A 14,407-nucleotide genomic window follows, 5' to 3' on the forward strand; every position below is an offset into this window, starting at 1 on the left:
AAGTTTTCTATCAAAGGTCGATTTGACCTGAAGTCGATTTGATTGGATTCGAACTTAGTTTGACTTGATCCGAGTTCGTTTTGACTTTGACTTCTAGCACAATTTAACTCTTAAGTTGATTATGTCACGTGGTGTTGATATTTCTTACCATATCAATACAAAATATAGAATTAGGGATTTCAATCTTATAAAATCTGAATTTTTAATTTTTAAAATTACAATACACGGATCTAACTGATGATTAATCGTGAGCTTAATTGACGGAGATATGAAGTTTGTCTGTAGAAATTCATTAATCCATTTCCATTATTATTGACAGGCTAATAACAGAAACGGGTCTAAAAATATACATATATGATCGTGATCCCTGGAAAATTAATGCGTCGAGAGTCGAGACTTCTTCTCATTCCATCGGAAAAAAGATTACGGCCATCGTCGTCCTAACTTCTACGGAAGATCATCCTTCTGTCTTTGATCTTCAGATTATTCTGAATTCAGATTGGATTTATAGTTTTCATCGTTTCTTTCTTTTTATTAAATTGCTATGTACATAGATACTAGATCTTGTTTTCGAGTTGTCTGAATCTTTTCGAATTTATTACGGTGTACAATTTCTGATTTAGAAACCATACAACTGACATGCAGAACATATGCTCGATTGATTTCCAAAATGGACTCACACATTTCCTCAACTTCTACAATGCTGAATGAAGTTCAGTCAGAACAATCTCACTGAACCTCATTCACCGAACAGTTATTAAATCCACTATAAAAATCAACGTTCGTATGGCTCAACGACCACAAATTACTAAGCCAACCATAATTCAAAACTTTTCCAACATTGCGTTGTTCTCTTCCAATTTATCAGTAATGAAAAATAATCAAGAATACCTCGTGTGGTATGTTCACTGATAGTGTTGATTGTTTGGTTTGATTTGTTTGGGATTTTCACGGGTATGATGTTGACAAAAGAAACATTGGCCAGTAGGTCCAGTTTCCTCTGTCCCCGTCAATGCAACCACTGTATGTTCTGTGGAAAAGTGCTCTATTGAAAAAATCAGAGCTAGATTTCACCAGCCACTGTTCAACTGATGTATCTTCAAGAAAAGAGGAGAAATTTGTGGTTTTCCAGTCTGTAGCTTTCCACGGCCCCAGGGAGTTGGAAGAGTAGTTGCAGATTCCCTTTCAATGCTGCTGTTCAGTTTCATATCAGCGCCACTAGGGCACTGCTTGCTATTCATTGACAAATTAAATATTAAACAAACGATATGAATCATCCTCTCATGCTGAGAAATTGATCTCAGAAATTAATCCTATTTGTTTGGTGATTCAGTATTCAATTCTATCAATTTATTTGTACTTGTAAGAGCACGGGTAGTGTAAATTTGACGACAAAATTTCTTTTTAAACAATAACAAATACATCAATCAAGATTTGAACAAGAATGATCCTCTAGTCTCTAACAATAACAAATCTCAGACAAAGAGAGACTGTTCTGTCTCATTTACTTCAACTGTCAATCGAGTCACTGGTGGTTCTTGTACATGAGCCTGGAAAGGGACTTGCCGAATAATAACACGATTCAGAAGCATTTCTGAAGCATACAAAAGGCTCAGTATTCGAGGAGTGGAAGGGTTTTCCCAGGTCAGAATCTGATTCTGAATGATGGTGGCTGTAATGTGTGCTTTTGTTTCTTTTACCGTGTTCAAGAATTGGGACTGTATTCCTCTGCTTAGAGATCAGCGACACAGTCGTGTTCAATTGGGAAAGCCTGATGGCAGCAGGCCTCCCTGACCAGGTAAGGTTGTTTTGGTAACTTCAGATGCTCTCTTTTTTTCTTTTCCTTTTTCTTTTCCGGTTGCTTTTTCCTCGCCGAGGAGGAGGAGCGACAGCGCCTCCGGCAATCAAAAATGTCTGTCAAAGATTGGGAAGCATGGTCTGAAAACGAATAAAACACAGACGTGGCCTTTTTCTTTTTCTTGGAAAGATTTCCAACCACCGTAATCCACGAACAATGAATTGCTTGTGAAATCGTTACAAACTTCATTCCCTCAACAAGATTAAAAATCGAAAAAGACTAGCAAAAGGACATGGAATCAGAACCCAAATGCTGAGTTTGATAGGCGAGACGAACAGAGTCACCAGTCGCCTTTCTGCTCGTCGCGGAAATTTAAAACCAAGTAAAATCAAAGTGATCGAGGCCTTTTGAACTGATCGGAAGTATTCCCCTTTTTTTTAATTTTTAAAGCAAAAGAAATTATAAATAATACTAAATTTCAGAATCTTTACAATACACAGTGCTTGCTGCCTCGTCCCTTGGATCGAGGAACAAGAAGAGAGATTCGAAAGCGACTGGAGTATGCAAAGCAAAGGTCCCTAGCGACAAAGATTGAAGAATAGATCAGCGTCTGATTTGTTTATGCAACCGTACAACTACCGCTGATTCTTCAATCTAATAATAATAATTTGTAATTACAATCTTTGCATTTAGAATTCCAATCAATTGTCTGTTTTCCTTCTCCGTGAGTTACTGTTACGGTTTCCGTCCACAGTGGGAAAGCATCTCGATTAACTCTGTCTTAATTCCGCTGCACTTTATCTTCTCTTGCAAGTCTCAATAAACGTCACATAATTAATCACTCGCTTGCTTGTTGAGGATGGAAAAACACCATCCCAAAGTTAAGCATCTTTCCTGCTCCTCCTGAGTTTTAAGTTGCACATTCTCACCGACTTCCGATTCTCGTTCATCATTAAAGGACACCAATATCAGTCTGTGATCCTCCGTTTTCTCCATGCATTTCTCAACGGGGCCTTCATCAAATTCTTGGCAGCCGGTCGTGCTTGCTGACTCCACAGAGGCATACTATTGGTTGAAGTGGCGAGTGCTGCTGTGCGCACTTTGGGTGCTGGCTTCCATTCTCGCAGCATCCATTCTGATCTGGAAATTTGAAGGTTCGAGCACAGTGGGAGAAGCCACAGAAGGATTCCACTGCAACAAGGATGAGCTATGGCGGCCTTGTCTGCCGGAGATACATCCTGCGTGGTTGCTGCTCTTCCGGCTCATCGCTTTTGTCATACTTCTAGCGTTCCTTATCATCAATGCCATTGTGGACGGTGCCGGAATCTTCTATTACTACACTCAGTAAGGCAACTCTGTTTCAGATGCTGAGCAATCCTTTTCTGAATTATAAAGTTATACTGCACAAATTGTTTAGCTTTTGTTGGGAATATTACTCTTGCACAGATGTTTGGTTAATACACAAAGATGAGTATTAATAAACTGAAGATTCATTTACTTCCTGTTCATGTTTCACAGGTGGACATTCATGCTGGTTACCATTTATTTTTTGGTATGTCCACAAGCTCTAACTATTGTAGCAAATTTATTGTTTCCCTTGATGTTTGCTAAAGCTCTCATACATATAACTTTTATATTTTAGCTTGGCTCATTGATGTCTGCCTATGGGTGCAAACATCTCAAGGCGAATAGTGAGGATAAAGTCAGGGTTATGAGGTTGGATGCAGAGGCTAGAACATATGCAGCAGCCCCTGTGAATGGAGCAGTTGGGTGTTGGGGGACTTTGTTTCAAATAATATTTCAGGTAGTAGCATTTCGATCCTTTATGAGCTGTTAATTTGATAATGATCAATAAGCATGGACTTAAACTGCTCCTCCCTCTTCTAAGAAGTAGAAAGGAACGTAAACTGCAATTTGATCTTCATTTGCTAGCTGCATCATCATTCAATCTTCTTGTTTGTATCGTAAGGATGCTCTTTCCAATAATATTTGCCCTTGCAGGTCAACTAATTTGCCTCCTCTCATTGCCAGACTAGTGCAGGTGCAGTGGTGCTGACTGACTGCGTCTTTTGGTTCATTCTATTCCCTTTCCTCGCCATCAAAGATTATAGTCTAAATTTCGTAAGTTGATCTACTCCAATAACTAACGCTTTTTTCTGAAGTCCAAAACCTAGTGGGCAATCTTTCTCCATGGTTAAGAGTTAGAACTGTCAGTAATACAATGTATGGAAATTCCTTTGTTATGGCAGGTACTGATTGGTATGCACACAGTCAATGTAGTCTTCCTCCTCGGCGACACTGCCTTGAATAGCTTGGTAACTTCATTTTCTCTGTGGTTTAGTTAAAATAGATTTGTTTGTCACGGTAGAGTTTGGTCCATGATTAACAACATTCTTCGACATGCAAACCTTTACAGAGTTTTCCCTGGTTCCGGGTTGCATACTTCCTACTGTGGACAGCAGTCTATGTTCTTTTCCAGTGGGTGATCCATGCCTGCATCAATATCTGGTAGATTTTCTTTTATCAGTTAGATTAATTTACTAAATGATGTTTTGAGAATATAATTTTAACATTTGAGCATTTTTTTAATTCCCTTACAGGTGGCCATACCCATTTCTCGATCTATCTTCCCCTTATGCAGCTCTATGGTATTATTCTGTTTTGCTTGCATCTGTGGATACCAAACTTTTGAAATGTCAAACGAGATGGGCAATTGTCCATTGATATCTCTAGCTATCGAAATGTAGAACAGGACATATAAGAAATCTAAAAGTAGTGCATGTTTGATGCAAATGCAGGTATTTTGTGGTGGCGATGATGCACATCCCTTGCTATGCAGCGTTTGGGTTGATCGTAAAGATGAAGCATGTTCTACTCTCTAGATGGTTTCCCGAGTCGTGTTCTTCATCTCTCGAGTAGCCAGCCGTGGATGAATCCTCGATCAGTTCTTGGAAATTAAAAGAAGCAGCTGCTAATTGCTTCTTCATATTCTTTTTCGACAGTGGTTACTACGTCTCGATGGCATTGGGCAGGTAGTGAGCAGGAAACGGTTCTTACCCAAAGATATTGACAGTCAGTTGAGAAAATTAACAATGAGAGACTTATAGTTTTCTTTTGATTATATTGTAATTTGTAAATTTTACTAGCAACTCAATCGCTCCATATCGATTCTTTTAATCCATAAAAGGCTTTGTGCATTTATATATGTTTAGAGAAGCAGTAACAATACTTGGGTTGCCCAAGATTCACTAGATTAATTGATTGCAATTAAGCACTTTGGTTAATTATTTGTGTAGCCGCTGGATCAATTAACATTCTCCCTATCATCAATTAAGCACTTGTGTTATTTATATATATCATCATTAGTATTAATAATAATATTATTATTATATATATTTTTTATTTTCTTAATTGATCCGATAATTGATATAATTTTCTACATTAAATTATATATTAAAATTTCTAAATAAATAAATTTTTATTTCATTATGTGAGGTTGAACTAAATAACAGATTATGTTTTATTCTCTGATAATTATATAATCAAAGTCATACACGATTAAACCAAACACACTTAAGAGATAATATTGTAATAAAATATATGATTTAGGATCTGCTTATATCATATAAAACATTTTATATTTGTAAAGTATTTTTTATAGTCTGACTTAACTATTAAAGTTTGATTATCGCTGCTGCTACTGTATTTTTAAAATTTTTATAAGGTAAATATTTAAAAATAATAATATTTTTTCAGTTGGATGGAGTCCGTGGGCCTCAATTCATTTCTTTAGCATGTCGGATGGGCCCAAATACCTCCCTTCCTCTTCCTTCGTCTGCTTTGAGGAATTTTATCGAACATATTTGCCGCATCTTGTGAAATGGGGATTTGCAGAGGGCGGAAGCGGCCTCCTCTATTGTTATGCCTCGCCCTCGTACTCTCCCTCCCTCTCTTCCTTTCAGGTGCCAGTTTTAACTCATCCTCCTTCGATCTCTCGTTTTCTGAGACTTGTTATTATGGTGTTTGGTTTGTAGTATCAAGACTTTATCAGAATCCTCCAATCCAAGTAGAGTTAGAGAGAAGTCGCCCTAAGAAATCAGATCACCTTGTCCTCGGACCAGCAGCAGGAGTGGGGTTGCCTAACCGCCTCCAATGTCAGGGTATACTGCTTTTCCTCTCTTTGGTCAAAATTTTAAGGTTTTCATCGACCATGGTAGCTGTGCTAGATGTAGTTTAATATCGTCCTGTTGCGGTATTTTTTTTTTTTTTGAATTTTCTCCATTTGTATATGATTGCCTCAAAGACAACATCGGACAACTGTTTTTATTGATGTTATATATGGCAGTGTAGGATTTGGACTTAGGGTTATCTCTAAAGCAGTTCTCTTAATTGTTGATAATCCGTGATTATTGGTTCCAGTGACCATTATTCTTTCCCTTAGTTCTAGTTAGGGCGGAGTATTCGGTTAAAACCGAATCGAACCGAACCGAACCGAATAAATCGAAAACCGAATAAACTGATTTTTTTCGAGCCAACCGAACCAACCGAATTTTTCAATAAAAACCAAACAAACCGAACTGATATTTTATCGATTAATTCGGTTTTCGACCGAATTAACCAAAATTTTTAAATATTATGAAAATTTTACTAATTAATTAGGGATTTATAAATTTATTTATTTAAAATTTATAAATTATTTTTCTAGTTCGGTTTATTCGGTTTAACCGAATAAGGAATTTTAAAACTGAAACCGAACCGAATCAACCGAAATAACCGATTTTTTTTTTTTAAAAAAAAACCGAAATTCCGAATTAACCGAACCGAATTTTTTAATTCGCTGGGTTTATTCGGTTTAACCGAATTTTTGCTCACCCCTAGTTCTAGTAACAAAAACTTGAGTTAGACCACTGTTTGTGTACGGATTTGATTTTTTTTCCTTTCTCTTCCTTTGTTTTTCCCCTAAAGTGAAATATTCTAAACTTATTACGAAGCGTGATCCCTAGATATTTGGATAGCCTACGTATGCTGTGGAGTGCTATGCTTCTTAACCAGTTACTCTATATAATTCTTACATCATCTGCCTCTTTATGACCATATCATTTTTAGATTATAGCATTGTACAGATTGTAAATAGTTTGTTCTGATGGTTCTTGACATGAATTCTGAATCTTGAGCTTCGAAATTGTAATTTTCTTGCATCGTTGTCCTATTTTCAAACACTTTTACATGTTTTTTTTTTTCTCATTGAATTAAATTGCCATGTATGTGCCACTAGCTGACATGTGGATGCTTGTGATTGGGTTTCTGATTGCACGTGCTTTGTGCGATTTTGCAACAAGAATGGATGCAATCAATTATGCCACAATTGAATTTTTGTTCATCATGTGTCTCTTTCACAGGTCTGAAAGCTATCAATAAGCTTCATTCTTTAAAATCAAATCAAGATGTTCAGATTGGGGATAGGGTTTCTTTTGTAATTGTTTACACAGTTTATAACAATTCTTATGGATCAAACTTGGCAAGGATGGATGACAAATTAGCTGATATTGTGACTGTTGGGAGTAATTTCTACAATAAAGTTGAAAGATCTATGGCCATTCTTAATGCGTTCATTGACTTCATACAGGTAATTTGCCTTTGTAGAACTCAAGTTTACCACCCCTATCCATCTATTTTGTAGTCAGGTATGGCACCAGGTCATGTATTTACATAACATCATCTTCTGTTACTTTAAGTCACATTTTCTACACCCAAGGAAAAGTTTGAAAAGGAAGCTTTTATTAATGAAATTCTTTAAGGTTAAAAATGTAATACCACTGTTGAAGTACTTACTATCTGGATTTGTTTGTCATATGGGGCATACATGAGTTATATTTTTATACTATATGGTTTCCTAATGCTCATTATAGGAATTCAATTGTTAAAGTTCTTTTCTGGCCATGTATGTTTGGTGTTTTGTTAACTTGTTTTTCTTATACATAGAAATCTGCAGGTGTCAGTGCCAAATAGCAATGTGATTATATTGACTGATCCTTCTTCCAAATTCACGTTGAGAAGAAGTCAAGCAACAACACTAGCGATTCCTGGAGATTATTCGCGAGGAAATTTAATGCTTCAGAGAATCAAATCATACATTGTAAGATCCACCATCAATCCATATTTGCATTTCTTGATTTTCATCTTTTCTGGTTCATTATTTTGAAGGAGGAATGCATACTGCTACTGTTACTGTTCTTTCTTGAGCATAAGTGCTCGTTGATTTAGTCTTGCAGATTGAATAGACTGTGATGTTTGGTTACTCCAAGACATTCTATGTTTTTAAGGATAGTTATATCAAAATCTATGCTTTTTGGAATAGACTCTTTCTTTTAAGCAGATTGTTTCACATTACCAACCAATCTTGTCTAAGAATCACTGTGTAGCCCATAATGATTATTATCTCTCACATTACCTATTGTTCTTTGGTGGCTGTTATCCCCCCTTAGGCCTTTTGATATTTATAAACTCACAATTTTTGATGAATTTTCAATGTATTAATGTTAAGGAGAGTGTATGCACATGTTTTTAAGTGACATCCGTAGTATATGTCTGTCAAAAATTGAAGTCTAATTCTTTATGTGGGAACTTCAGATTTTAGAATGGATAATTTTCCCAATTTATATCGCGATTTAAATGAGAAGGAGCCGTGGATGAATTAATCCTCGGTAGGCGATTCAGCCGTGGATGAATTAATCCTCGGTAGGCGATTCGCCTTCTCGATCAGTTCTTGGAATAGAAACTGCTGCTTTGTTCATATTCTTTTGTTACTCGATGGCATTGGGCAGGTAGTGCGCAGGAAACCGTTCTTACCCAAAGACATTGACAGTTGAGAAAACAACGAGAGACTTATACTTTTCTTTTGATTATATTGTAAATTTTACTAGCAACTTAATAGCTCCATATCGATTCTTTTAATCCGTAAAATACTTTGTGCATTTATGTTTAGAGAAGGAGACTGGCAGATGAAATGGTTTGTTGATGAGGCTGATGAGTCGGTTGAGGTGGAGATAGCGTGGCAGATGAATAAGGCAACTGACAATCGGCCACTGATACTCAATTCATCCTCTCCTCTTCATATTACAATAAAGCATAGGGTACAACAGTGACCCGTCATGAAAGGTCTAAGGGACATAAAGCTGCCTGCCCTTAAATATATACCCTCACCCTTATTAATTGCGTGTCTCCCTCTCTGGACATAAAACTGCCTTTATTTTATTTGTTTATTTTTTTTAATTTTCCGGATGAAAATGGACTGGGAAAAGTAGAACTGCCCGACTTTGTAGAATGACATTGGATTTAATGGTTCTCTGACTTCTGTATCATTTGGATAAATCATCATAATAGCTCGCCTGGCGTCGATGGATGATCGATTGAAATGAAGCGCATGCTTTTGAGGGGGAAAAAAGGAAGAGAAGGCACAGGTCAAACTTTACAGGATACCAGTTTGGTTGTTCTACTTCATGGTATCTACGCTGGACTGGAGTGGACTCTTATTCGATGAAATAGCTGCAACAGTCATAAAAAGGCAGACAACACTGGTCAAACTTTACAGAAGCCCACTTTGATTGTTCTACAATTCACCATGGTCCATGCCCACATGGAGATCAGAGCGACATTAAAGCCAGAAAAACGACCAGCGAACCACTGCACAGCCTCCACTCCACCTTTTCCCTGGTTTCCCTTTTGATTTTACCCCTTTCTCAGTTTATAAATTGCATTAGCTAGTTGTTAATTAGCTCGGCTAGCAAGCAACAAGGGAGGGACATGTTATCTATTCCACAGGAAGAAGACAACCAGGCCAAAGTCCACGGACACAGACAGCTCCGTTAGAAGGATCGAAGCTCCAAAATTCCCCGAGAATGGCCGTTAGCTGCGGCCAAAGGCGACCGAGCTTGATCGACACCTTCCTTGTGTTGTGTCTTCTCCTACCTTCTCCTGTAAATAGTACGCCTGTTGCGCATAGGAGGATCATCAGTGCTCACCTCAGGAGGTTAAACAAGCCTGCTGTCAAGACAATTAAGGCATGCATTATTCTCCTTCCGATCTCCCACTGTCTCTCTTTCTCAGTTCAATCAGCGTGGATATGTACTCACTGCATCTCCGTGCAGAGTCCCGACGGCGATCTTATAGACTGCATTCCCTCTCATCTCCAACCGGCATTTGATCATCCCAAGCTAAGTGGCCGACGAAGACCATCGGTAAGTGTGTCACTAAAGACGCGCTGTTGATTCTTAATATATCAATGGATGCCATGAGCTTGCGTTGGTTGGAATTTGTTGCAGGATCCACCTGAGAGACCAAAAGGCTACAACGCAAGCAGCAGCAGCTTCCATTTCCAGGCATGGGCCAGTTCCGGCGAGTCGTGCCCGGAGGAAACCGTGCCGATACGAAGAACGATGCGACAAGACATATTGAGGGCCAGCTCCATTCAGAGATTTGGTAGGAAGCCGGCGGTTGGGGCACTGCGCCGTGATTCGATAAGCTCCGCCCATGAGGTTGAGTAAATGACCTGCCCATTCTACTGAACAACTAATTTCTCTTAATTTATTGAATTCTCACTAGGAATTAATTAGAGTGGTATGGGTCAGTGGAGTATGTTAATAACTAGAGATTGGATCATGAAAACTAGTTAAATCGATGTAGCTGACAAAGATGCATACACACAGATCATAAGAAAAGAACCTTTATAAGGACCTACAGGAGACACATGGAGCATTGACTCATCTGTAAATGTTCAGCTAGTTAAATTCTCTGTCACTAGACGCAACATGAGACCTTGAGCTTGACCTATGCTGCTTAAGACGTTTCCTTTGCAAAATGATCATATTTGCAGCATGCAATTGGCTACGCCATCGGAGGCCATTACTACGGAGCGAAAGCCAGTCTGAACGTGTGGACGCCAAGAGTATCGAGCGCATCCGAATTCAGTTTATCGCAGATTTGGGTGATCTCTGGGTCGTTTGGCCACGATTTAAACACCATTGAAGCTGGATGGCAGGTTAACTTTTGACGATTAGTCAGTCTGTAATGAAAAGTTTGACATCTACGTTTGAATTTCCATGAAAAGACCCTTTCATAGATCTAAACTTTCTAAAATCCCAGTGTTCGAATGTCATTTTCTGTGTCCACTACTAGCTTATCTTACTGTTTACTTTTCAGGTAAGTCCTCAGCTTTATGGAGACAACAGGCCCCGGTTCTTCACTTACTGGACTGTAAGCGTCATCAGCAAGCAATGAAGGACACTATTAATTAATTAACCTGTCGCATGTTCAAACGCTTGTTAATCATCTCGTGCAGAGTGATGCTTACCGAGAGACAGGCTGCTACAATCTCTTGTGCTCAGGCTTTGTCCAAACTAACAACAAGATAGCCATAGGAGCCGCTATCTCTCCCACCTCATCCCTAAACAACCGCCAGTTCGATATCAGTCTACTTGTATGGAAGGTAAATCACTGCATGCTTTCCTCTTTAGCTTGCTATTAAAGTTAATAATTGGACAAGAACATTGGATTCCTCTTGCTTGGATGTTGCTGGTAGAGTGGCATCATAGCAACCAGAGTTAGTACTCTTTTTCTGAAAAATACAAGCAACAAGAGTTAGTAGACATGCTGCTGCTGTAGATTTGATGCGTAAATCAATAATCTTTCTATGGAAAAAAAAACAAGAAGAAGAAGAAGAGGCAGTACGAACCATGCCTTTAATGCGGTTGGATGGTGGTATCTGCCTGCCTGCCGCCAGGACACTCCACGAACTGTAGTTAATGCGGTGTTAATGTGTGAGTGATTTAGGACCCAACGCATGGGAACTGGTGGCTGGAGTTGGGCTCGGGGATGCTCGTCGGCTACTGGCCGTCCTTCTTGTTCAGCCACTTGGCGAGGCACGCGAGCATGCTGCAGTTCGGGGGAGAGGTCGTCAACATCCGGCGATCAGGCCGTCACACGTCGACCCAAATGGGGAGCGGTCGCTTCGCGACGGAAGGGATCCGGCGAGCTTCTTACTTCCGAAATCTGCAGGCCGTGGACTGGGACAACAGCTTGATGCCGTTGCCGAACCTCCGGCTGCTGGCCGACCATCCCAATTGTTACAGCATAAGGGGAGGAGCCAACGCAGCGTGGGGGAACTACTTCTACTATGGAGGTCCTGGAAGAAACTTCAGGTGCCCTTGAAATATAGATTATTACAGTTCTGAGGAGAAATTTATGAACGGAGTTGCTTCTCTCATTTCTACATTTAATTAATTTTTATCTCCTTTTTTTGTTTATGTTTGATCGACAAAAAGTGTACTACTGTACGTTATTCCTTCGTATGAATATATATGAGCTAATTAATTAATTTTATCATGTAATTTGTATTCCAACGTAATGTTAAGATTTTAGTTTGCATCTTATAACGTCTTAATTACAAGACTAATGCCTCTTAACATTTTAATCTGTATAATGACAAGTAAGTTAATAATACCTCTATCATACTTAACATAACAAAAATATCTCATTCTCTGACATAAAAAAAGTGAAAAAAACATGGAGAATTATTACTAATATGTACGTACGTACGTGAGAGATAAAAATGATATCCACCTTGAAAATTTTCATTAAAAACCGACAAATTAGATTACAACCAGTAGCTGGTAGGTCAATCGGGGTCGTGATCAATAGTGTTATTCTTGTTTTAAACGAAATATTATTCTTTGACAAGAAAGAAAAGTATGATTCATGTGCCAGTGGCTGGTCCAACGTGGAAATCGAGTCGAACTGTCGTGCATGGCTCGAGTAACTCGCAAGCCCTGTTGGATCATCCCATGCCATGCGATTCAAGGACTAACAATGGAAAATTTCTTTATTACATTCATTAGTTGCCCAAGAACACAGTAGGAATCATTGATGCAGAGTTAGTGTTCATCCGCAAAGGTAGACTTCTTTCTCTTTTGACAACTTCCCGAGTAATTAACAATTAAAACGCCACCAGTTCATTCATTTAACGCTAGCTCCAAATTTCACGAGAAGAATTCAAAAGCAAACAATATGGACAAATTTGTTTCATTCACTTATAAGCACTAGTACATTCAATAATGAACAGAAACTTTGGCTGCCTTATCAACCGTCTTCGTTCTCTTTGCAATCTTATATCGTAACATCTTGACGATCTTGTAGAACCAAAACGCACTGACCAGCTGCAGACCCAGCGCCATGGCCTAACAAAACAAATGACGACTGAACAAGAGACGGGGGAAAAAAGACTTGACTTTCCTATAGATATGCTAAATTTCTAATTTGTTTATGTTGACCGAGATTAATAATCTAAATTGAAGTTAATGAAGGTCCATGGCACCTTAATCAGGAGCGGGTTGTCTGCTGTTAAGGTCACATATGCCAGACATGGGCCACCAACCATCCTGGCTAAGGAAAAGATAATGGCAAACAAAACCTGCATCACAGGAAATCAATTTAACTGTTTGTTTAATTTCTCTTATGAGAAGTTGAGAGATCTTACATCGACTGTGAAATTGAGGTTGGTGTCTCTGTAACCAAGCTCTTTTAGAAGCTCCCTCGCGTGGAGGAAAGGGCTTGAAATCTCTGTGATCCACATCGATGCCACCATTTCTGACCCACACTGTCAAATTAACAAGCCACACGCTTAATTATCTACAATTCAAAGCATCAACGCACGTATCGAAAGTCACCATTTCGTAGGCAAGCCCTGCTCCGATCCCAACGATGCTAACTACGTGGTGGATTAAGTTGTCCATCTTGGGATTTTCGTCGAAGAGGCAGCATACCATATCGTAAATCAAATAAGACAGCGTCACAGACAACGCCTTCATCTGAAAGAAATCAGTGAAACAGAGTCTGCGTTGGTCAGGTAATTAAAAGAATTCTTGATTGAGAGATGAGTTTCAATTGCCTGCACAGGAGAAGAGCTCGAGGCCAGCGGACACGCAGGGCATCTCCAGTCCTGCACGGAGAAGGAGGCGAAGGAGACAGCGACCACAGCGTGGATGGTGGAGACGACGCGGTTGCAGAAGTCGAAGGAGCGATCTCGAAACAGGCTGCGGACGAGCAAGAAGGTCGTCGACCAGAAGAGCGTCCCTGAGATCACCCAGTTCACTATGTAATCCTCCATGGCAAGTTCTCTGCTGCTTAGACAGAGCAAGGAGATTCAGGGATGCGATATATTCTTCTTGAGGATTTCAACAGCCATGGCGATGCCGTTTCTGTTCCATTCGTCAATAATTTATGCGAGCATGAGAAAATTGGTTGAGCTAATTTAATTACTCATGAACATGAACGCTAACGACTGGGTCATTAGGTAAGTGGCAAGTTGCTCACGTGGTCCACATGTACGCCTGCCGTTACGTTGATAAAAGCCCGATAAAGTTGGAGAAGGAGAGTTCGGCGAGGGGATTAAAACAGTTAAAGTGACAGATAGAAAAACGTCAGTTAGATTAACTACTTTTTCTTATCCTCTTTAGAAAACAAAATTTTCTCTCTCTTTAGATATCAGTTGGATAAACTACTTTTGCTTTGTTTTTGAACCTCCCAGCTGTTTCTTTAATTTTTATTTATTTGTTT

General features: G+C 39.1%; 4 protein-coding genes across 6 annotated transcripts; 3 read left to right on the plus strand and 1 right to left on the minus strand.

The window, feature by feature from the left end:
• The first annotated feature begins 2,764 nt into the window (after positions 1-2,764).
• Positions 2,765-5,014, plus strand: LOC141841505 (uncharacterized). Its single transcript, XM_074729678.1, has 8 exons — positions 2,765-3,142; positions 3,317-3,350; positions 3,441-3,602; positions 3,830-3,919; positions 4,048-4,113; positions 4,215-4,306; positions 4,399-4,446; positions 4,597-5,014. Exons 1-8 carry the CDS (start codon positions 2,793-2,795, stop codon positions 4,715-4,717), a joined length of 963 nt encoding a protein of 320 aa, XP_074585779.1. The 5' UTR covers positions 2,765-2,792; the 3' UTR covers positions 4,718-5,014.
• Positions 5,015-5,678: 664 nt separating this feature from the next.
• LOC141837300 (uncharacterized) lies at positions 5,679-7,928 on the plus strand. The gene is made up of 4 exons (XM_074724728.1): positions 5,679-5,760; positions 5,833-5,958; positions 7,198-7,424; positions 7,781-7,928. Exons 1-4 carry the CDS (start codon positions 5,679-5,681, stop codon positions 7,805-7,807), a joined length of 462 nt encoding a protein of 153 aa, XP_074580829.1. The 3' UTR covers positions 7,808-7,928.
• A 1,660-nt stretch (positions 7,929-9,588) lies between these two features.
• On the plus strand, positions 9,589-12,105 carry LOC141838154 (protein neprosin-like). Its single transcript, XM_074725555.1, has 7 exons — positions 9,589-9,858; positions 9,946-10,035; positions 10,120-10,332; positions 10,671-10,835; positions 10,997-11,050; positions 11,136-11,282; positions 11,627-12,105. The coding sequence occupies exons 1-7, from the start codon at positions 9,697-9,699 to the stop codon at positions 12,002-12,004; spliced, it is 1,209 nt and encodes a 402-aa protein (XP_074581656.1). The 5' UTR covers positions 9,589-9,696; the 3' UTR covers positions 12,005-12,105.
• A 655-nt stretch (positions 12,106-12,760) lies between these two features.
• LOC141840906 (uncharacterized) lies at positions 12,761-14,059 on the minus strand. 3 transcript variants are annotated; one of them, XM_074729003.1, is made up of 5 exons: positions 13,740-14,059; positions 13,519-13,659; positions 13,329-13,448; positions 13,167-13,262; positions 12,761-13,008 (listed from the first exon to the last, which is right to left on the minus strand). In XM_074729003.1, the coding sequence occupies exons 1-5, from the start codon at positions 13,956-13,958 to the stop codon at positions 12,901-12,903; spliced, it is 684 nt and encodes a 227-aa protein (XP_074585104.1). In that variant the 5' UTR covers positions 13,959-14,059; the 3' UTR covers positions 12,761-12,900. The 3 variants fall into 3 exon arrangements, with proteins under 3 accessions (XP_074585104.1, XP_074585105.1, XP_074585103.1); XM_074729002.1 differs by having other exon boundaries at positions 12,762-13,029; positions 13,740-14,057; XM_074729004.1 differs by lacking the exon at positions 13,167-13,262 and having other exon boundaries at positions 12,761-13,029.
• Between the last annotated feature and the right edge of the window lie 348 nt (positions 14,060-14,407).

The sequence above is a fragment of the Curcuma longa genome, chromosome 11 (assembly GCF_044706935.1).
Source record: "Curcuma longa cultivar G26 ecotype Majalengka, Jawa Barat chromosome 11, ITB_CL_G26_1.1, whole genome shotgun sequence".
Taxonomy (NCBI): Eukaryota; Viridiplantae; Streptophyta; class Magnoliopsida; order Zingiberales; family Zingiberaceae; genus Curcuma; species Curcuma longa.